We start from the raw sequence: 19,931 nt of genomic DNA on the forward strand, positions 1-19,931 counted from the left end.
CTGACTAAGGGGAGAGACGCTGCTAGACTCAAACCGAGCGTAGTGCCCACGATCCATGTTCTCTCTCTCTCTCTCTCTCTCTCTCTGTCAAGAGAGAGTCCGGGGGTGAGCAGCGCGCAGAGGCCCATCTGAAATTTGTCGAGCGAAGCTAGACCGTTAACACTCAACCAAATTCCCATCAACCCCTTTTTATCTAGGACGGGCGAATCTGCTGGGCCTGGCACACTACTTCTCACCACCGCCTCCACCACCACTGCGCCCGCCTACGCCGGCTACGCTCGTCTCTCCTGAGAGCCAAGTGGTATTTCGCCCTTTTCTGCCTCCGCCATCTCGACGGAAACGCTCTAGATCTTGGGAAGCCCACGTTCGACCGCATGCTGCATACACACCTGCGCATACCTACACACACACATACACACCTACACACCTACATACCTACCTATATACATACACTCATACACATACAACACACACGCCTACACACATACACACACGCTCACATATTCACTTACTTACACCCGTATATATGTATACACGTAGCCGTTGCTTGCGATATTTAGTGTAATTCCGGCGTCTTTTTCTTCCCTTTTCTTTTCTTTTTTCTTTCTTCCCCCCTCTCTTCGCCTCCCTTCTCCATTGCTTGCTCTGCTTACACGGAAACACGTTGCGCGTCGGAACGGGTCAGGGCGAACGGACGGAACGGGCGGCACGGAAACGGACTCTTCCCTTGTGAGCGGTTAATCAATTAGAGCCGACAGAAAGATAGGACACAGAGAGAGTGTGAGAGAGCCGGTCAGAGAAAATAGGAGGAAGAAGAACAGAAGAAGGAAGGGAAAAGAAAAAAAACAAGGAGGCGGAAACCGAGGGACCAATTGAGGAGAGAGAAGAGAGAAACAGAGTCGCGTCGCCGACAGAATAACCCTCGATCATCATGTCGGCCTCGTCCTCGACACCTCGCAGCCGGAGCCCGCAGACCGCGGCCAACACTCGCGTGTCCTCAGACCACGTCGTCGCGATACATAGCGACCGGTCGACGATATACAGCTGCTCATGCGAGAAATGCGAAAACGGTGGCAGCACCCACAGCAGCGCTGGCGGCGCCGGAGGTAGCGGAAGCAGCAGCGGCGGCAGCAGCAGCAGCCACGACGCCGGCGCGACGCGGATCGACGTGCCCCTAATCGCCATACCGCGGCTCTTCAACGCGATCCTGGGCTTCGCGACGGTGACCCGGATACACACCACGATCGAGGCCGGCTGGTGGCCGTGGGAGCACAAGGTGCTCTTCTCGCTCTGCTGGCTGACCCTGTTCTGGAACCTCTCCCACGGCCTGTGCAGCATACTCGGCTACGCCTACTGGCCGTCGCCGCGGCGCACCGTCGGCCTGCCTCCCATCACCCTGGCCGTCAACGGCCGGACCATCGTCTCCTTCGGCGGGCCCGACGAGGACGACGGCGCGCGTCGCCGCCGCACCAAGCGCATACAGTTCACCATCATCGACCTGCTGCTCGCCATCCCCACCCTCGGCTTCCTCGTCTACTCGGTGCACATCATGTACCCGTGGTGGGGATCCAGGTACGTCGGCCTCTGGTCGCCGACCATAGGCTTGATCGCCTCGCTTGTGTAAGTCCTCTTCCCTCTTCCCCTCTGCCGGGCTCGGCTGTGAGGGGCCCGTGGCGAGAGCGCGTTGCTGACCGCGGTTCGCGCGCGCGTGCAGCTCCTTCGAATTCATCGTCGCCTTCTTCCAGCTCTTCCAATTCTTCGAGGCCAAGGTCGTCGGGATCCAATTGACGATGCAAGACATATACGAGAGGGACCACCCCGTCGGGCGGTTGCAATTATAGGGCGCGAACGATCCCAAGTTGCTAACGATCCCTGCCTCCCTCTTGCTTGCTTGCTTCTTTATTCGTTTTTTGTGTTGTTTGTTCCTCTCTTTTCTACTGGGAGTACTCAGGAGAGATATACGGTCGTTTTTTATATTTAATTACATTTCGGGACGGGTCGCCGAAGAGATACCACGAGAGAAGAAGCGGCACAGGGACAGGAGAAAAACCAGCTATCGTCAAAAAGAAGGGAGGGGGGGGGAAGAAATACACAGATAGCATTGCCCATACCCAGCTATATACTAGCCAGCATGAGCCATGATGATACATACAACATCACTATGAGACGGAAATCTGATCTCTTGTCACTCGACGCATCGCTCTGTCCATCATAATTCCCGGCCTCGGCCATGTCGATGCATTGTATCTAAACGGGGGTCGGGTCGGCGACTTGGAGTTTCGCGCTTAGAGTGTCGTGGGCGGACCGGAGCGCGGCGAGGAAAAGGAAACAGGGTGGGATATGAGGCGAACCTGTTCTCCGGGCGTTCCCAGACGCGGCACACTGGCTTGCACAACTCGTTACATGTCTTTTTGGGTGTTTCTACGAGGATCACGGCGTGCGGGTACAGGTAGAGAGATAGAAGAAAAATAAGAAAAACAGTAAACCACCTTGGCACAGCTGAAATCTCGCCTTCGCAGTTCCGGCCCGCGTATCTCGCACCTCTCCAGGCCACGATGATTTACTCCCACGACGATTGGCCTTTACTGATGCACACGGGATGGCTCCGCGGCCCTTTCATAGCCACACGACGGGTAGTATGCGCACACACACACACACACACACACGCAATCACCAAGTGTTATGTTCGCCCAGCTCTTTAGCTCCTCTGGGCTAGTCTGGTCTGGTTAGGAAGACCGAGAATATGGGGAGATAACTTGGCCAGACTAACTTGTATGCGTCTACTGATTAGCAAGCGAATCAGAAGAAGACGCCCTAGAACGAGCAGTTCTTGGCCCAAGTCTACATACACAGGCACATGTGTGTGTCTTTCTATCTGTCTGGGCCAGATTGTGTGGCATCCCAGCTGCGGCGGACTTCTGCGTCGTTCCGTCTGAGCTAGTACCTAGCAGCCACCCGAGAACCAAACGCGCGGGTAAGACAACTACTATATATGCGGGAGATGGATGACGCTACTCGCTCAGCTTCTCGATCCGGCATGCGGTAAGTGTGGAAGCGAACCGACATTGTGCTCAGATCCGCTGGTTCAGAGGAGAGGATTCAGACTGCCGCAGCGAGCATTCCGCCACATCAGCCTCAACCAACAGATGCACGGCCGAGAAGCTGGGACCGGGGCACACCATCCCGCAGGTAACGGTAGCAGATTTAGTAGCAAATCCGCTTCGCCACGCGGCTATCGTACATCTAGAAGCTAGTGTACCCAGATGATGATAAGCTACGGGAAACCTCTCTTCCTCGATATGTGGGCCTGTGTGTGGTGGGTTGGTCTTGTCTGCCCTTCCAGCTCCGGAGGCCAACTGACTTTGTCTCTGCCCACCGGCGGCATCGTAAGATTGAGAGGGAGGCCAACTAGCTAACAGTGACTATCCATTTCCGGAATGAGAAGGAGGGGAAACACCGCGGCGCCGCCACAAAGGTATCAAAGGAACAACCGAGGGAAGAGTGGAAATTAGAGGGGGGTGGAGGGGGGAGGAACATAAAGAAAAGAGAGAGAATCGTTATACTCTATGGCGTTTTCCTTCCTGGGGGGAAAAGAGAGATAGAGACACAGAGAGGAGGCGATATCACGTCGAAAGCTTCCGAGTCCATAGCTACGCCGGTGCAGGGGGTGTTCCGTCCCTCCCTCTCATCCACGACGAGAAGACACGTCTTGAATTAGAAGCAAACGAATGTAATTAGTAGGACAATAGACTGTGTAAGTTAGCTATCTAGCACGGGAAGAGGGTTTCGGACATGCGCCTCACAACAAGCGACGGGGGCGGATCGAGCCAACACGTATTGTCCTGTTCCCATTCTATTCATGCCGTCTCTATGTATGTGTGTGATTATTACCCAGACGATCACCTCGTCGAAACCGAACGAACCCACGTACGCTGGAAGGGGGGGTTTGCTGCTTGCTCTCTGCCGCCGCCGCCGCCGCCGCCCCCCTCCCAAGCTTCCTAAAAACGCCTCCGTGTAGCGCATGCATACGTACATTACAGGGGAAAGCCACCTACGGCGGCAGAACCCGTGGTGACATGAGATCTAAGTACTCGTACGAACATAGTAGTAAGTAATAATAACTGTGATGAAAATGCTGTGAGGAGAGAAGGGAAATGGGAAAGACGCGATGGCTCGCGGGGACGTCTCGAATTGAATGGTGTTTGGTATGTCGGATTGCTGCTTTTCTCTCTCTCTCTCTTCATGCTCTTCGTCTACCGTCACCTCGTCTTTTTCGTTCCTCCCCCATCATTATACGACTCTTTCTGTTGCTTACTCCTTCTTGACCTTCTTGTCCTTATTTACCTTGGGGACGCGCGTGAGCCAGTACAGGAAGAGCGCGCCGAAGATGTTGAATACGATGTAGGCGAAGAGGATGCCAAAGTTGCGCCATCGGTCGTCTGTAGTGCATATCACGTTAGTCTTCCATGCTTCCGTGTCTATGCGATGCCCCCTCCCGGCCGACGCGAGGGGGATGAGGAAACGGGGGAACGAGAAGAACTTACTGTAATCAGACCCGGCACCGGCCAAGAACGTGTTGGTGTCGTACATGGTGCAGAAGCTGCAGTCCGAAGTGCGTTGACTGGTGCCCTCTTGCAGATAGCCGCCGAGGGCGAGCGTGTAGTTCTGCATATACTGCTCGCAGTTGAGGCCGCTCGGGGGGTCGAAGCGAACCCATTCGTTAGAGGCGCACACGACGTAGGTGTTGGCGACGCCCGTCGACAGCATGGCCGACACCAAGTAGGTGAAGGGGCTGACGCGATACATGAAGATCCAGAACCTGGGCATGGTGGAGGGGTTGGCGAGGACACCGCAGAATATGAGGCAGAGCATGAAGAGCAGGTTCGCGATGTTAGCACCGCCCTCGGCCGTCTCGAAAGCGGCGATGATCATGTCGGTGAAGGTGCAGGTGAACATCAAGAAGGCCCAGAGGAGTAGGAACATTAGAGCGCCGCGCTCGGTGACCTGGTCGGCCTCCGCGGCGTTCCTGTAGAGGCCGACGGGATAGTACCAGCAGAAATACATGAACACAGCCATGAGCGTGTTCCAGGGGATCTCGACGATGATCTGCGACAGCATGAAGGCCTTCCAACTGTAGACCTTGGACGGGCGCTCGCGGACCTCGTATAGCGATCTCTGGGTGACGAAATGGGGCATCGTCTGCTGGACGAGCTGGCCGAAGATGGTGAGGATGTTGAAGATAGCGAACATCTGATTCTGCAAGCCCTGGATCGTGTTGGGCGCGTTGAAGAAGACGAAACCGATGAACAGAGCAATGAGGATGCAGAGGCTGGCTTTGGAGTAGATATACGACGGCGTGCGCCAGTACTGCTGGAACACACGGTACGTGACCTCGCGCAGCTGCGAGGAGAAGCTAGCAGCGTGCTCGCGGAAGGACTGCTCGTCCTCGGCACGCGTAGGGGCCGGCGACGCCTCGTCCTTCAGCCGTTGGAGCTCGGCCTGCACGTCTCTGTACTCGGGGCTCTGGCGCCACGTCTGGAACCAGTCGACGTCCGTCGAGCTGCCCGGCGCCGCGCCGATGGCGTCCAACATCCACTCGGCGGGGTTGGCATCAGGGGGACAGGCAGGGGCACCGTTGCGCTCGAAGTAGCTCGTCAAGGTCTTGGAGTTCTCGCCGATGTCGCCGAAGTAGACGGTCTTGCCACCCTTGGCTAGGAAGAGCAGGCGATCGAAGCGCTGAAACAACATGGCAGAGGGCTGGTGGATGGTGCAGAGAATGGCCTGTCCGCTCTTGGTGAGCTTCTCGAGGAGATCGAGGATGGCCCACGAAGTCTGGGAATCGAGACCGGAGGTAGGCTCGTCGACGAAGAGTAGCAACGGGGGCTTGGCAGCGAGTTCGACACCGATAGTAAGACGCTTGCGCTGCTCGACGTTGAGACCTTCGCCGAGGACGCCGACGACGGCGTCGGCGTACTCTTGCATATCTAAGAGCTTGATCACCTCTTCGACATAGGCAAGCTTCTCCTCACGCGGGACGTCGGCCGGCTGGCGTAGCAGGGCAGAGAAATTCAGAGCTTCGCGGACGGTGGTAGTGGCCAGGTGGAGATCCTGTTGCTGGACGTAGCCGGTCTTGCGCTGGAAAGAGTTATCGCGCGGACGACCGTCGACGAGCATCTCGCCAGTGATGACACCCATAGTGATACGATCGGCCAGAGCATCGAGGAGCGTGGTCTTACCCGCGCCAGAAACACCCATGAGAGCAGTCAGGGTACCGGGCTTCACCCAGCCGTCGACGTTGTCCAAGATGCGCCTCGGCTCGCCCTTGATCTTAATATCGTAGCAGACGTCGTTCCAGTGGAAGACACTAGTCTGTTCCTGTAGCATACCCGCCTCCTTGCCGGCGCCGTGCGCCCGGCTAGCGTTGGTAACAATAGGGCCGACGCGAGGGCCTTCGCCTTCTTCCGCATCGCCCTTCTTTTCCTTGAACTGGGCGGGCTTGTAGCCACGTCGGAACACGAGGACCTCGCCCTTAGACTTCTTCGCGGACACAAGCTCGGCAGCGACCAGGTACGTCGTCAGGAACAAAACCACGAAGGCGACCACGATACCAAAGTTGCGCCAGCGGTTCTCGTAATAGTATCGGAAAGCACTGTTGATGTACGCGTCGCCGTTGACGGTATCCCTTCCCGGCACGCTGCCGGGGCTACTGCAGGCACGGTTATTCGGGCCGACATCTGCGAAGCCGTAGCCGGGGACGAGAGGGTTCGGTACGAATCCAGTGCACGGGAATTCGCGGCCGTGGAACTCGTTAGCCATCAAAGCCTCGAAGGCGTAGCCGAGAGGATCTATGTAGTTGAGCCAGCGACACCACGACAACATGTAGTCGATCGGGATGACGAAACCGGTGAAGATGACGAGGTCGAGAATCAGTAGCGCGGCGGGCACCATGGCTTGCGACATAGTTCGGGAGGCAGACGCGATGGTGCGGAAAATCATGCTCATCACCAGGACGGTGAAGAAGGTTATGAGCAGGAAGAAGAAGAAGGCCCCGGGTTCGCGCCGTAGGTTTGTCATGAAGTACAGGATGAGGTTGAACACGATAGAGTTGATAACCTTGTACGGCATATCGCAGAGCATAGAGGCGATGGCTTCCGCCGAGGGATGGTAGAGGGCGTAGCGGCTGTGCTTCTCGACGATGGGACGTTGCGCATAGAGGGTTAGAATCTAGTGGTGGTTAGCACGCACGTAAGACAGCGGCAGCGATGGCAGAGAGCGTATGGTTCCCCCAAGACTACTCACTTCCAGGGCGCTAGAAAACGCGTTCATGAGACAGGCGAAGAAGAGCAGGGCACCACGCTGGAAGAAACTGCTCGAGTCCTCCTGGAGGTTGTAGAAGACGCTGCTAACGATGAGGCCCATGATGATATTTCCGACGAGAGAGCCGACAGTTAGGCTGGGGTCGCCTTTCAGTCTGCGGAATCCACGCCAGAGGCATAGCTTGACCTGTTGCCAATACGACAAGGTATAGGGCGATTGAACGCGCTGGCTCTTGGCTTGCTGCTCCCGTCTCGAAGCGCGGAAAGCCTGAGCATCCGGTCCGTCGAAGGGGTGGGACTGCTTGTACTCCTCAATCTCGGCTTGAAGGGCCCGGTACTCGGCGCTGTTCTTCCAGGCCGTGGCGAACTCGTCGGGAGTCCGCGGAGCTCGGCCTTGGAACCCGTCCCGGACGACGCGTTCGGCGGAACTCGTCATGGAGGTCAGGAAATCAGGGGTAGTCTGGCGGGCGGGGCAGTCGAATCCGAGGTTGATGAAGTACTGTTTAGCCTCGTCGGCTCTCCCGAAGAAGATTTGGCGTCCCTCGTATAGGACGAGGGCCTTGTCGAAGCAGTCGTAGGCCGTCTGGGGCGCCTGGTAGATGGACACGCAAGCGGTGTTTCCGAACAGCTCGGTCTGGGTCCTCAGCGTTTTGCAGAACTCGACGGCGTTGGCGCTGTCGAGACCTCTGGTGCTATTGTCCCAGCACTGCAAGGGCGCGCGGCTGAGGGCGGCTTCGGAGATGGTTACGCGCTTGCGCTCACCTCCCGACACGCCGCGGACGTACTCGTTGCCGACCCGGGTGTTGACGGTGTGCGAGATACCGAACATGGCCATCGTGACGTCTCGCAGGTGAGTGGCGTAGGCGTCCCTGTCTACTCCGAGCGGGAGATGGCGGGGGGCACGTGCATGGGCGGCAAAGGTCAACGTGTCGCCGACAGTCAACATAGGGAAGTGGACGTCGACTTCGGCGGTGTAGATAGCTTCTCCGCGGTGATGGGTATGCATCTCCTTAGCGGTCAGACCTAGATTGTGTCCCCGTCAGCATCGTCAACTAGAGACCGCCTGCGGAATAGGGGTAGAGAGCGGGCGTGTCTAAGGCAGGGGTGATGCTTCCGTACCTTGGTAGTTGAAGTACGACTTGTCATCAACGTAGATGCCAGAAGTCTCGCCGGCGATCGTTTTAAGGAAGGTCGAACATCCTGATCCAGGGGGGCCCAGAACGACCAGCATCTCGCCTTTTCGAACGAGACCGTCGAAGTTTTGCAGGATGTCTATCTTTCTTTGGCCAACGCCCATCAACTTGCGGACGAGGCCGGCGGTTTCCAACCAGATGTTGGCGACATCCTTCTGGTAATCGGTGGCGGCTCCGAAACCGTGGACGTTGAGGTCCTGAAAGCAGACGCCGGCGGTGCGGAACTCGTGGCCGTCGCGATCGGCCATCTGGACGATGGACTTGGCCCAGGCGCGCGCGCTGAAATTGGCCGAGTTGGGGTTGAGAGGCGAGTCCTTGCCGGCGTCCAAGTACGGGTTGTGGCCGTCGACGCGGGCGGCATGCGACTGGGTAGTGTACCGGCGGGCGAGTTCGTGCACTATGGACTCACGCCGCTCGAGCTCGGAATCCTCTCCGACTTGCGTGGCGTTGCTCGACCCTCCCGTCAACTCCTTCTCGGTCTCGCCTACCGAGGTGTTCCGCGTCCGGTTGGCCTCGTGATGGGAGCGGCGTTCGGCGGCTTCGCCGTCGGTCGTCGCCGCCCCCCCGTCCTCCTCGTGGTGCGCGAGAGGCGCCATGGCCGGGGAGCCCGAGTGTTGTTCCGTGCGGTCGTAGTTGGAGAAGACGGCACCGCCCAGGAAGGACATGCTGAGAAGAGGTCGAGGCTCTCGCCGGACGACGACAACTCGCAACCCGTTCTTTGAAAAGTATTAGCTCGGAGTTGCAAGCCAACCTATGCGGTAAGATGCAAACGTAGGTTTCGCCTATGAGGGACCCAACTGCAACCCTCGCCACAGATGGGACGATCCCACTTGGCGAAGCCCCTTCGATATTAAAAAAGTACACTATAGTCAAGAAACCGAGGGATACCTTCAAAGGAGAGGATGGGTTCAAGAAGAAGGAGATACAGCCTCAGCAAGCGATGTTACTCACTGGACTCGAATGGGAGGAGAAGGGAAAAGTTGAGAGCCAAGAGGGGGGGGGGGGGAGGCGATGGTTTTTTAAGAATATGTGACTCGTTTTCGTATTCTTCAGGGTCCTTCGACTACTACGTAACTAGACGGGCCCCGGGATGGTTAACAACACCGGGCCTACCAGGGACATGTTTCCATGTGGCTCCATGGGTGCAACCGGAACCGGCATAGCTCATGTAGGTATGCACAGGCAGGACGGGGATGAAGGACGGGATGAAGGATGGGGAGGGGGGGTGAGGCGGCGCTGAGCGTGGCGAGCCTGGAACCGTCCCGGGAGCGTGGTGGAGGCAAGAAACCTTAGCACAAATGTTCCGTCAACTACATTTATGGAATTATGGGTATGTGTCTATAGTGTGTGTCTAGATAGTGTCTGTGTGTGTGGGTGGTGGGCGAGCGGGTGTGTGCCGGTGTAGGCCATCAAAAGGGGGCCGGGCTTTGTCGCTGTCTATAGGCGGATTAAGCGTGGCCAGGACCAGCTGGGGATGATGACAATAAAATAATAACGATAACAGAGGAATTAAGGACCGAAAAGGCAATATTCCGATGAGTTTTTATTTTCAATTTTTTGTATTTGCCTCAGTCTCTCTCTCTATGCTACATTCTCTCCCTCCGATGAGGTTTATTCTTCGAATGCGTAGACACTCATAGCTCTGCCTGCTGCTTATCCATCTAAGGAATCCTACTTGTGACTTTACTCGAGCATGGATCGTTCTATACCTTGTCTGACATGAGCTGCCTCTCTCTCTCTCTCGTAGTGGGCATGATCAGCCGAAAGGCGACTGTTCGCTCGGAAAAACCCCAACTACGGTGGGAGATCCGAATATGCCCGTAGGGCGTCGCGTGAAGGCTCGTGGAAACAAAAACAGAAGCTGTCGCTAGTCTCTAAACAACCTAGTTCGACAGATGCTGATCAGGATAGAGGGGGATATATCAGGGGATCGTGTGGGTATCGCGGATACATACAGGACCTGGTATCAGCGCACATCCAGACGCTACCCACAGACTACGACATAGTATCGTTCGGTACGAGCAGTTCCCGGCCAGGGGTGTATGTACCTACATACATATCCGTACTCATAGACATGTGCGTACACACCACGTACATGACAATGCAGGAGTGGAATTATTCCAAGACCGAAAGGGGGGCTGTCCGTCATACCGACTGGCTGGGTTCCAGAACGGAGCCACCCCATCATGATCTCGCTACCCACTTGCGCCCCCCCCCTCGACGGACTCTTCTTCGAACCCGCACCCGTGTCCACCCCGGCGGACGGGCAGTTGTGAAGACCGGTCCAAGCCCTAACCTAGCTAGCACCCCTTGTCGTGTATGGTCTCTGGGGGAGAGTGGGAACAGGAGACAAGTCGCCGTCGACCACGGTTAATACGTATCCATACGATAAGCGTCATTTCGTGAATAGACCTCAACTACGATGGCGTCTGCGGGTGTACATATGGACATCTGGACTGATGAACAGTCTACGTGTAGCCGGAGAGACGAAGGCACGCAATTAAATAAGGAAATAAACACATATATATGCATGCACTCAGAGGCAGAGAGAGAAAAAAAAAGACCCTGGCTGTATATAGTACGTAGCTCGGCCCATCGCGAACACACCGTTTCTTATGTCATACCCGGATCTTATGGTGTTTTTCTCTCCATCTGTGTGTGTGTGCGTGCGCGTGCGGTGTGCAAAACGGGATGGCAGATGCCGTCACATTTCCCATATCTCTTCCATACGAAGGCCGAAATGGGATATTCCCACGCTGTTCTCGTCACTACCAATCCCATCAACAAGCAAAGCCTACGCATACTTATAAATTCACATAGGTACCTATAGATTCCGACAGGGGCCACGGATGTTGCCCCAGGGTTGGATCTGACAGGACCAGGGCGAGGAGTAGGCACGCGAGTCAGGCCAAACCCGGAGGTCAGATGCGTGACAAAGGAAGGGGAAGGGAATGCCCTTTGTTAAAAAATAAAAATTTTTAATAAAAAAAAAGAGAAAAAAAGAAGAAGGAAAAAAAAGAAGAAAAAAAAGAGGACCTTAATATCTGCAAGCACAAGCACGAGCCGACCTGGTGATGAGTGGATGAGGCTTCTTCTCTCCCGCCCCCCGCGCCAAGCGAAACAGATAATAACCACAGAATCCCGCCGCTTCATACTGGTACCCGACGTGGGTCCTTGGCTGTGACGAATAGGTGATACATCATTATGAATCTTCTATTTTGATTATCCCCTCGTCGCGCTAGGAGAGGACGGGGTCTCCGATTCTGCCGAAGAGGAGGTGGAACAGCGTGGCAGAAGATACCTGATAGAAAGGATGCATAGTCAGGAGTAAGTAGGTAAGGTAGGTGGATGGGAAGTTGTAGTAAGTATGTAGGGAGTTGGCGGTGGTAATGATAGGTAACAATACCCTTGGTACTAACTAATACTGACACGCTGATCATCCCAGCACCTCGCCGAGACGGCCGTGTCGGGTCGGTCGGAAGGTTATAATAGAGTCTATCCGCCTACGCCTTTTGCGCATACATCTGGGTAGCATGGCCCCGTGGCCATATCATCATGTATGCAAGGATGTAGGTAGGGATGCACCGCACACCGATCCCAGCGCTGCCATCACTCAGACTCCATATTGTCGGTATGTAAATAGGCACTTTACAGCGTTTGGGGGGAGGGGGTTGTAGACGGTTACAAGCCAGAGTTCGCTCCTTAATCTACCTGCCTACCTAGTTGGAATATTATACCACACCTTGTATGCCTTGAGAGTACGCAATGCCGAGTAAATACCTAGGTAGACATGCTGTCTCTATGAATGTATATGTATATTATATATATATATATATATATATATATTAGATACAAGTATCTAATAAATATCAGTGCCGCCAATGCCAAACTCCATCGGCGCCGGCCGGGGAATCTACTTGGTCCGGATAGATTGTTTATATATATATATATATATACGCATGCACATGTGATATACACATACCTACAGATGTGAACCAGATTGCGAGCTGTCGTATTACCGTCGTCTGCGTAGCCGACGCCGCGACATGCACGACGAGACCAGACAACTCGACCTCGCCGGCAAGGAAAAATACGGTGAATGTGTTTGTCTATGTTTCGGCATCGCTCTCGCATTATCCCACCACGAATTGGCATCGATATCATCGTCGCCGCCACCGTCGACACCCCTTCTTCTTGTCTGCCTCGCGGCATGCAGCCGTGCCAACGTAGGTAGGTATAGGCACCGAAGGCAAGCTGGATAATGCCTAGTTGCCGGCTGCCTACACGCGATACACATACCTACTCATACACGATACCTATACCTATCCTACCTATGAGTACATGTAGGCATATACAACGTGTTTGCAAGATGTATTCACTACCGATAATACTACGCAACACCCACCTGCATCCCCATATACCGGCCTACCCATACGTGTGCGCGTAGGCGTGGAGTGCGCACATCCATGTCCATATGCTCGCGGCTGTGTGGTCTTATTATACGGGCCATGCGATCCAAGCCCAGAACCGACTAGCCAGCACCAGGCCAAGAGGGCCGGAGGGAGATCCCAAGAGGGCATTCCCTCGCATCAAACCCCCCGTCGCAAGTCATCTCGGGGTCTTCGATCTGCCCGACAACCCGGCACAAAGACTCGCTTCCCGTTGCGCCGCCAAGACTCTGCCCCCCTTCTCTCTCTCTCTCTCTATCTCCTCTCCACCCCCCCCCCCGCCGACGACGTCTGCATCCGGCACAGGGGTTTTATGCAGTCGTATTCGACCGCCCCGGCGTGGATAATTTTCATTACGACCTTCTGTTTGACGACCAGGGACTTTGCCGTCCCGACCCATCGCTCGCGTCCTTCCGGACGATCTCGCGTCCCCTATCTGCATCGTATCAGATCGATCCCAGATTCTCGGCCCTTTGCAGCTAACCAACGGCGGCGGCGGCGACAGCACCAGCACCAGCGCCAGTAGCTAGTAGTCGAGCAACAACTTGGCAGCCAGTGCCTGGCGACGTCGCCGGGAGATGCGCCGCGCCGGGACCCCCACGTTGCCTTCTCAGCCAGGCAGCCATTTGCCCACAGAGAGCTAGAATAGGCAGTAGTGAGTGTCGTATGTGTGCCCTACGCAGAACCCGCCGTATTACGTGTCCCGACCAAGGCGCCGTCCGCTCGTCCTCGACGACAACGAGGACAAAAGGCTGCCTATTGTTACCCGCACCTAGTCCGCCCAACCCGCCCCCCGCTCTGCCCCCTGCGGGATATGCTCGTCAGACCGACACGTCCTCCGCGGGCCAGCCCTATCCTCGTCATCATCTCAGCTGCTCGCACCCGAGCTGCCCTGTTTGCTGCCCTCACCCGAGCGGCCTTGTTCGTTGCCCGCGCCCGAGCTGCCCCGTTTGTCGCAGAATCGCGAGTGGCGTCAGTCATCCGAGAGATTGCTCCCGTATCCTCCCCCCTTTTCCCTTACGTCCTACGTATGTATCTACCTATCTGTTCTGTGCGCAAGAGGTTGCGCGGCGAATCGCAACTCGGCATCTCACGCTCGGGGGCGAGGAAAGTCGCGCGAGGCTTATGAGTACTCGGTCGCGTCGTGTTCCCGCCGTGTGTGGGCGCGTCCACACAGCCTCCCCCCGACCTGTCCTATCCCCTCGCGCGCCAATTCCATCAGCGGCGCGTTGTGCCTGCAATCCGCGCCGCCGAAGATCCCGTTCGCTCGATCAACCAGATCAGCATATCGTCTGTCTTCTTTCGAAGAGCCGAGACAGGAAGGTCGCCAGCGACAGATTCGCGCGCCATGCTTAACAGGTTCCACGTCGGCTGGCAGGCCAGGCCGGCTTCGACCGTGACCTGTCATCAATTGGCTGTCATCCTAGCCCCTAATTACTATCATGTGTGTGCCCGACGCATCTAGAGTCCCCAGCGCGCAGTTCGGCGCCGTGGCGTCGAGGGTTGCACGGGCGGCACCATCTTGACCGTCTTCGACGACGGGCAGGTCGGATCTAGCCGTTCTGGCCGCTCCCCTCCCCCCTCCCCCCTCTCCCCCGGAGACAGAGGAGCAAAGAGCAACGGTGGCTAGGCTATCGTACAGTCGTCGTGTAAGCTGATATAGTGTACTGGACCGCCCATACGTTTGTACGGGTCTGATCTTGGTGCAGCCGTTGCGCAAAGGATATTACCTATATCCGCCATTGTACGGTAAAGCGCACGGGGCCTAGAACAACACACATGTGTACGTGAGCAAGTCGGAGCCTTGTGCATGTGACGGCCATCTTAAGTGGCCAACTCTACTGAACATCACTCAAGTGCTATTCTCAAACTGCTCAACGGATAGAACTAGGTACCTTGTCTGAGCATGACTTCTCTTCCCCTTCGTCTCGCCGTCGCCGTCTCCCACCGCCTCTCATCCCTTCGTTCAGGAGAAAATTAGAATAATAGAGGACAACAGAAAAGGTTCAACCGAGAAAAAAAACCGCAAGTAAAAGTAAAGAGGGTAGGGAGAGGGGGCCGAGGTCGTCCCTCCAACGGGCCTACGCCTCTCCTGCCGTGCTATCTCTCTCTCCATCCAACTAAATAACGCGTACTGCCCCTGAGAAACGTGTGGCAACGTAGACAACGTCCCCCCTCCCAAGGTCGATCGATGAGCAGACCGACGAGACGTCGTTCATCGAGACGGCTGAGACACCGCCTATTCCTTCCAAGACGTGCCTCGGGGACGAGACAGTGTGGCGCGTATTTCTCAAGCCAACCTGGCGCGCCCGAGCTCCCAGCAGACTCGTCGGAACAGGAGAGTCGGTATGGCGCTGCTGGGGAGTATCAGAGATTGTTGGATTGGGGGGGGGGGGGGGGGGGGGCAGGCATGGTACGTGTCCTTTGAGACGATACTCCACGCGGCAATGATACCTAGTCGCCGCCATGTTCCCGACTATTACGGGCTGGGATTTATGATGCTTCCAGGGAAGAGCTGCACCCGGATACGGCCAGCCCGGCTGAGCCCCCGTTCATAAAACGGGTGCTACGTACCAGGACATACTTCTCTTATGCTGCAGCTGAAATTGCTTTGTGGCCGTCGGTGTTCTCTAGACGCCGAGTTGCGGTAACCGCGCAGTGGTAGATGAGTCACTGGCAAGGTAGGAAACAGGGTAGCCATATTATCAATATCTTTGGCGTGCTACTAAGAACGCCCCTTCGTCCCTTCGTCACCTTTACATCCCTAAAGAGGTAGTGGAGATGTCTGCTCTCGGTAATCTGTCGTAACTCGTCAAGTTAGGGTTGAAGACCGTCGGCTAGAGGGGTCTGGGGAAGGGTCTAGGTGGTATTATATCAAACGGTGAGCATCGTGTCGATATTAGGGCTTCGCTTCCGGATCAGCGGCGCATAATACGACGGCCAGCTTCTTTATATACTAATGCTCAGCCGACTGACGGCATAGAGGCCAAGTGTGCGGACGACCTGAGGTCTCGTGATAGATAACCCCGGGGCGCTACCCAACAGTGCTTATTGCAGGACAGGACTGATAACCACTCCCCGTCCACTCCTTCTGCCTTATTTCTACCGTTGAGATGTCGAGCCGTGAACCGCAGTGTCCCTGATCTATAAACTGAGTCCCATGCTAATTTCTGCCCACATAGCCTAGCATCCGTGTCTCCCCGGGTCGCTCGTGGATTGCAGTTGATGATAGGAGTCTCGCAACTGAAGCAAGTTCCCGCGACCTCTAGACTTCCGTGATGAGGGGCTCTCGGAGCACTGCCAATAGATGCAAGCACTCGTGCAGCTAATCCCAGCTTGTAGTAGCCGTGAAGGCGCCACAGGCAGCTCTGGCTTGCACACGAGAGACGGCCCCCAATCCCCATCACTGATATTATACCTAGTAGTCGACGACGGGTGAGGAGTGCAGACCATCTTCCGAACATAGAGCAGCGGTGTAGCGCTCATAAGTGAGACCCGGCACGCCGTGTTACCTTGGAGGCCTGACTGACCGCCCGACTGACACACCAAGCCCTCCCTCAGCAGACGGCGCCGCGACGAACCCCCCTCCCCCCCTTTTATCGATATCCCCCGCCTGCCCACTTTACCAGGCACCGCTGAGCGTGCGTGACGTTCCGGACTTCGAGAACCTGACTCGCGGTATCTGTCCAAGTGGAGCGAGGGTCTCGGTCGCGCGTGGCGGGAGTAGATCGGGTCGTCATGGCGGCTCTCCGCCCTGGAGAGCCGGGCGCCGCCCCAGCTGACCTCGCCGTCAGCGTGTCCGTCGTCACGAGTCCCTTCTCTAGCGAGTGCAGGTCGACGACTAGGCGCCGGAGCTGTCGACTAGAACGCGACTAGAACGTGACGGGGCGTGGTCTCTTCTCCGCGCCTGCCGAACGCTCCATCGAGCTGCCGAAGAAGGTCTCGAACCCTGACGCTTGATGAGTGTCGTGTCTCGTGCCAGGAGAAGGAGAAGGGAGATGTTTAAATAAGCCAGGTCATATAAACCCTAGCTTCATAGATACCTAACTTAGAGATAGCTTCTCCCACAACAAGCTTTTTCGATTGTCTTACGAGGTTCCGTGTCCCATGATTGATGTGATATGTCTGCTGCAGCGGCAGCAATAGGCAACCGACGCGCCCTAGGCGGCAAACCGGGGAAGAGCCGTCAGGCACGTAGGGAATGTCACGCCGAAGCAGAGAGCGCTTGGGTGGAGGCGCGGGATTCGCGGCCACGCCATACACGGCATAGTAAGTCACGGAAGAGACGCCGTAAAACAAAGAGGCAGATTTCTTTTTCCCTTTCCTTCTTTCTGCTTCTGCGCAGTATTACTATGCTTGATATGTATGGATAAAAGATGAACACCTATCTACACACACGAAAATACCGGTATTACTCCGTCGCGCTTCGCGTGGTCCGTCTACCTACTTATCAGCGCTGGCGGCATCACGGCAGGATCCAGGTGGTGACGCTGTTAGCGAGGAGGTTGCCGCTCCACTGCTCGCCGGAGGCGGTGTCGAGGGTGAGGTAGACGTCGTTGGGGAAGGTGTTCTCGACGACGAGGGCGCGGGAGCCGTCGGGGTTGCGCGCGGCGACCGCCTGGACGCCGGCGTACCCGTCGTAGCTGTAGCTGCCGGAGCCGGCCAGCACGGCCGCGCCCTTGGCGACGAAGCGCGAGAACTGCGCCAGCGTGTAGTAGTCCACCGTGAGGGCGTACGTGCCCGCGTCCCGGTCGACCACGAACAGCCCCCGGCACTTCGCGCACCCCCCCGGGATGTACGGCCCGAACGTGCCGTCCGCCGCCTCCGTCCACGTGCCCAGCGTCCACATCATCGAGCCCGCGGCCCAGTTCTGCAGCGGCCCCACCGTGTTCTTCGACGCCTGATACCACGGCGTCTGCGGCGACGTCCAGCACTCCGTCATGTACTGCGCCGTGCCCGGGTTCGCGTCCCGGAAGTCGCTGATGACGGTCCAGTCGATCGGGTCGATGTAGCAGTGCCACGCCGCCGCCTGGACGTACTCGCGCGCCGCGTCCACCACCTTCTGCGCGTAGTCGGGCCGGTCCGTGTTGTGGTCGTAGGCCCAAATCTGCGTGTTTAGCCCGGCTGCGCGCAAGCTGGGCCCGACGTGGTCCCGCGTGATCGCCGCCGCGTCCTCGGCGCTCTGGAACATGGTGACGTGGCCGCCCCCTTGGTTGTTGAGGGGTTCGTTCTGGATCGTGATGGCGTCGACCGTTACACCGTGGTCCGCGTAGGCCTGGAGGTACTTGACGAAGTACTGGGCGTACTGGCTGTAATACTGCGGGTCGAGCCAGTTGTTGTCGGCGTTGCCGGTGAGGACCTGTATATGCCGTGAGCAGAGCCGTGAGCAGAGCAGCTCGCTGGCCGCGCGGGCGAGGTACTTACGCGGTTGAGTTTCATCCAGCCCGGCGCGCTCCACGAGCTGCCTAAGAGGGTCAGATCGGGGCGGATCTTCTTCATCTCGGCTAGCAGCTGAGCCATGGCGGTGCCGCGGTCGCCCAAGCTAAAGTTATCGAGATTCGGATCCGCGTTGCCGTTGCTGTCGTCGTAGGTGTACGCGGGCGGTCCGGACAGGTCCGACGACGAGATGGTATGGCGAAGCAGGCCGAAGTTGGCCCCGTCCGGCGTCAACAGCTCTCTTAGCAGCTGGGACCGCTTGTCGGAGGGAAGCGAGTTGATGACAGTGACAGTCGCGTCGGTTACCGTACCGCCGAATCCGTCGATCGTTTGTTTCCTCCCGGCATCCGTATCGTCGATCCTCAAGTTCCATGTCGAAGCACCCCCCGGATTTCCGGGACCACGCACAGGCGCGTCGACGGCGCTCAGCTTATGGGATAAATCTGAAGTGGAGGCGAACGCCTGGGCCGATGTTTGTCGGCTGTCGATGGACTGGGATGAAGAGGCGGAGAGGGCATGCCCAGCTAGAGCCAGCACCGAGAGCAACATCTTGGGTTGGGTATGCAAAGGTAGGGGAACTTCTAGGCTTCTTACTGACGCCTTTTCAGTAAATAACCCACGATTGCATGTGCATATTTCGAAAAACGAGGCGAGGAGAGAGCAAAGGAGCGATGGCCTTAAGTAGAAAGAGGGTTACTTAAGCCGAACCGAAACACCGAGATACCACCCCCCTAGGCAGTAACCCGGCAACTTCACGGACGGCTCATATGGAGTCCGAGGTGCAGTCCCCTTTGGGATCCCATTTGACGATAAAATCGAGGGAGTCTGGGAGGTGGAGGCGCAGTCCATCGGTGTTGCAGAAATAGGTATCCCGATCCAGTAGGTGGTTTTAGAAATACCAAAAATCAGCCAGGGACGGCTCAGCTCGGTACTCTATGAGTAGTGATCGAGTTTTCAGGCCGGCGCGTGTCGACGAAACAGGCTTACAGAAGCGAATCCCGGATCTGGAGGGAGGATCGCGAGAGCTTCAGCCCTTTCTAGCGCGGCTGTGGGCGCGGTTCGAAGCCACTAACGGAGAGGTTCCAGGGCAAGGAAAACATCGGTCCCAGCAGATTCCAGGGAAACGTCTTGCACGATGCGGCTCTAGGACAAGGAAGCGCTACGTAGGTAGAGTGAGCATGGGAGTGGCTAATATTAGATGGATTACCAACCCAAGTACCGTCCAGGGTGTGGTGAGTGAATACCGCTCTGGGCCAGGACGATGACAGCAACGCCTTTCCAGAGCCGGGCCGACTGCTGATGGGACGCTGTGGCGCGATGGGCTGCTTACAGGGTTGAGCATGCAATAAGGGGCAACCCCACAAGCCCCAGGCCCTCCTTACAGCGCTCTGATCTGATTTGATGCTTCGTATCTAAAGCGCCGATCTTGCTGTCGATGCTGTCGACGCGTTCATCGCATGTGCTAGTCTAGCTTCGCCCGCACACGTACACACACGAGAGAAAGAGGGGGAGGAAGAGAAGAGAGAGAGAGAGAGAGA

At 56.7% G+C, this 19,931-nt stretch overlaps 7 protein-coding genes across 7 annotated transcripts; 2 read left to right on the plus strand and 5 right to left on the minus strand.

The window, feature by feature from the left end:
• Positions 1 to 746: 746 nt before the first annotated feature.
• Positions 747 to 1,888, plus strand: GGS23DRAFT_216844 (uncharacterized protein). The gene is made up of 2 exons (XM_051511932.1): positions 747 to 1,620; positions 1,715 to 1,888. The coding sequence occupies exons 1-2, from the start codon at positions 932 to 934 to the stop codon at positions 1,839 to 1,841; spliced, it is 816 nt and encodes a 271-aa protein (XP_051369627.1). The 5' UTR covers positions 747 to 931; the 3' UTR covers positions 1,842 to 1,888.
• GGS23DRAFT_579510 (uncharacterized protein) lies at positions 1,598 to 2,498 on the minus strand. The gene has a single exon (XM_051517062.1). It carries the CDS (start codon positions 2,148 to 2,150, stop codon positions 1,935 to 1,937), a length of 216 nt encoding a protein of 71 aa, XP_051369628.1. The 5' UTR covers positions 2,151 to 2,498; the 3' UTR covers positions 1,598 to 1,934.
• Positions 2,499 to 3,439: 941 nt separating this feature from the next.
• GGS23DRAFT_216878 (uncharacterized protein) lies at positions 3,440 to 4,344 on the minus strand. The gene is made up of 3 exons (XM_051511933.1): positions 4,102 to 4,344; positions 3,804 to 4,051; positions 3,440 to 3,750 (listed from the first exon to the last, which is right to left on the minus strand). The coding sequence occupies exons 1-3, from the start codon at positions 4,242 to 4,244 to the stop codon at positions 3,686 to 3,688; spliced, it is 456 nt and encodes a 151-aa protein (XP_051369629.1). The 5' UTR covers positions 4,245 to 4,344; the 3' UTR covers positions 3,440 to 3,685.
• GGS23DRAFT_599130 (ABC-2 type transporter-domain-containing protein) lies at positions 4,312 to 9,174 on the minus strand (the record flags this gene model as incomplete). Its single annotated transcript, XM_051518882.1, has 4 exons — positions 4,312 to 4,439; positions 4,545 to 7,224; positions 7,300 to 8,339; positions 8,436 to 9,174. 4 exons carry the CDS (start codon positions 9,172 to 9,174, stop codon positions 4,312 to 4,314), a joined length of 4,587 nt encoding a protein of 1,528 aa, XP_051369630.1.
• A 4,337-nt stretch (positions 9,175 to 13,511) lies between these two features.
• Positions 13,512 to 14,448, plus strand: GGS23DRAFT_216941 (uncharacterized protein). The gene has a single exon (XM_051511934.1). It carries the CDS (start codon positions 13,624 to 13,626, stop codon positions 14,311 to 14,313), a length of 690 nt encoding a protein of 229 aa, XP_051369631.1. The 5' UTR covers positions 13,512 to 13,623; the 3' UTR covers positions 14,314 to 14,448.
• A 1,392-nt stretch (positions 14,449 to 15,840) lies between these two features.
• On the minus strand, positions 15,841 to 16,578 carry GGS23DRAFT_579521 (uncharacterized protein). Its single transcript, XM_051517063.1, has one exon. The coding sequence runs from the start codon at positions 16,419 to 16,421 to the stop codon at positions 15,921 to 15,923; it is 501 nt and encodes a 166-aa protein (XP_051369632.1). The 5' UTR covers positions 16,422 to 16,578; the 3' UTR covers positions 15,841 to 15,920.
• A 670-nt stretch (positions 16,579 to 17,248) lies between these two features.
• On the minus strand, positions 17,249 to 19,603 carry GGS23DRAFT_579522 (glycoside hydrolase family 30 protein). The gene is made up of 2 exons (XM_051517064.1): positions 18,382 to 19,603; positions 17,249 to 18,316 (listed from the first exon to the last, which is right to left on the minus strand). The coding sequence occupies exons 1-2, from the start codon at positions 18,940 to 18,942 to the stop codon at positions 17,423 to 17,425; spliced, it is 1,455 nt and encodes a 484-aa protein (XP_051369633.1). The 5' UTR covers positions 18,943 to 19,603; the 3' UTR covers positions 17,249 to 17,422.
• Between the last annotated feature and the right edge of the window lie 328 nt (positions 19,604 to 19,931).

Source organism: Durotheca rogersii, assembly GCF_024521655.1.
Source record: "Durotheca rogersii strain YMJ 92031201 chromosome Unknown GGS23scaffold_21, whole genome shotgun sequence".
Taxonomy (NCBI): Eukaryota; Fungi; Ascomycota; class Sordariomycetes; order Xylariales; family Xylariaceae; genus Durotheca; species Durotheca rogersii.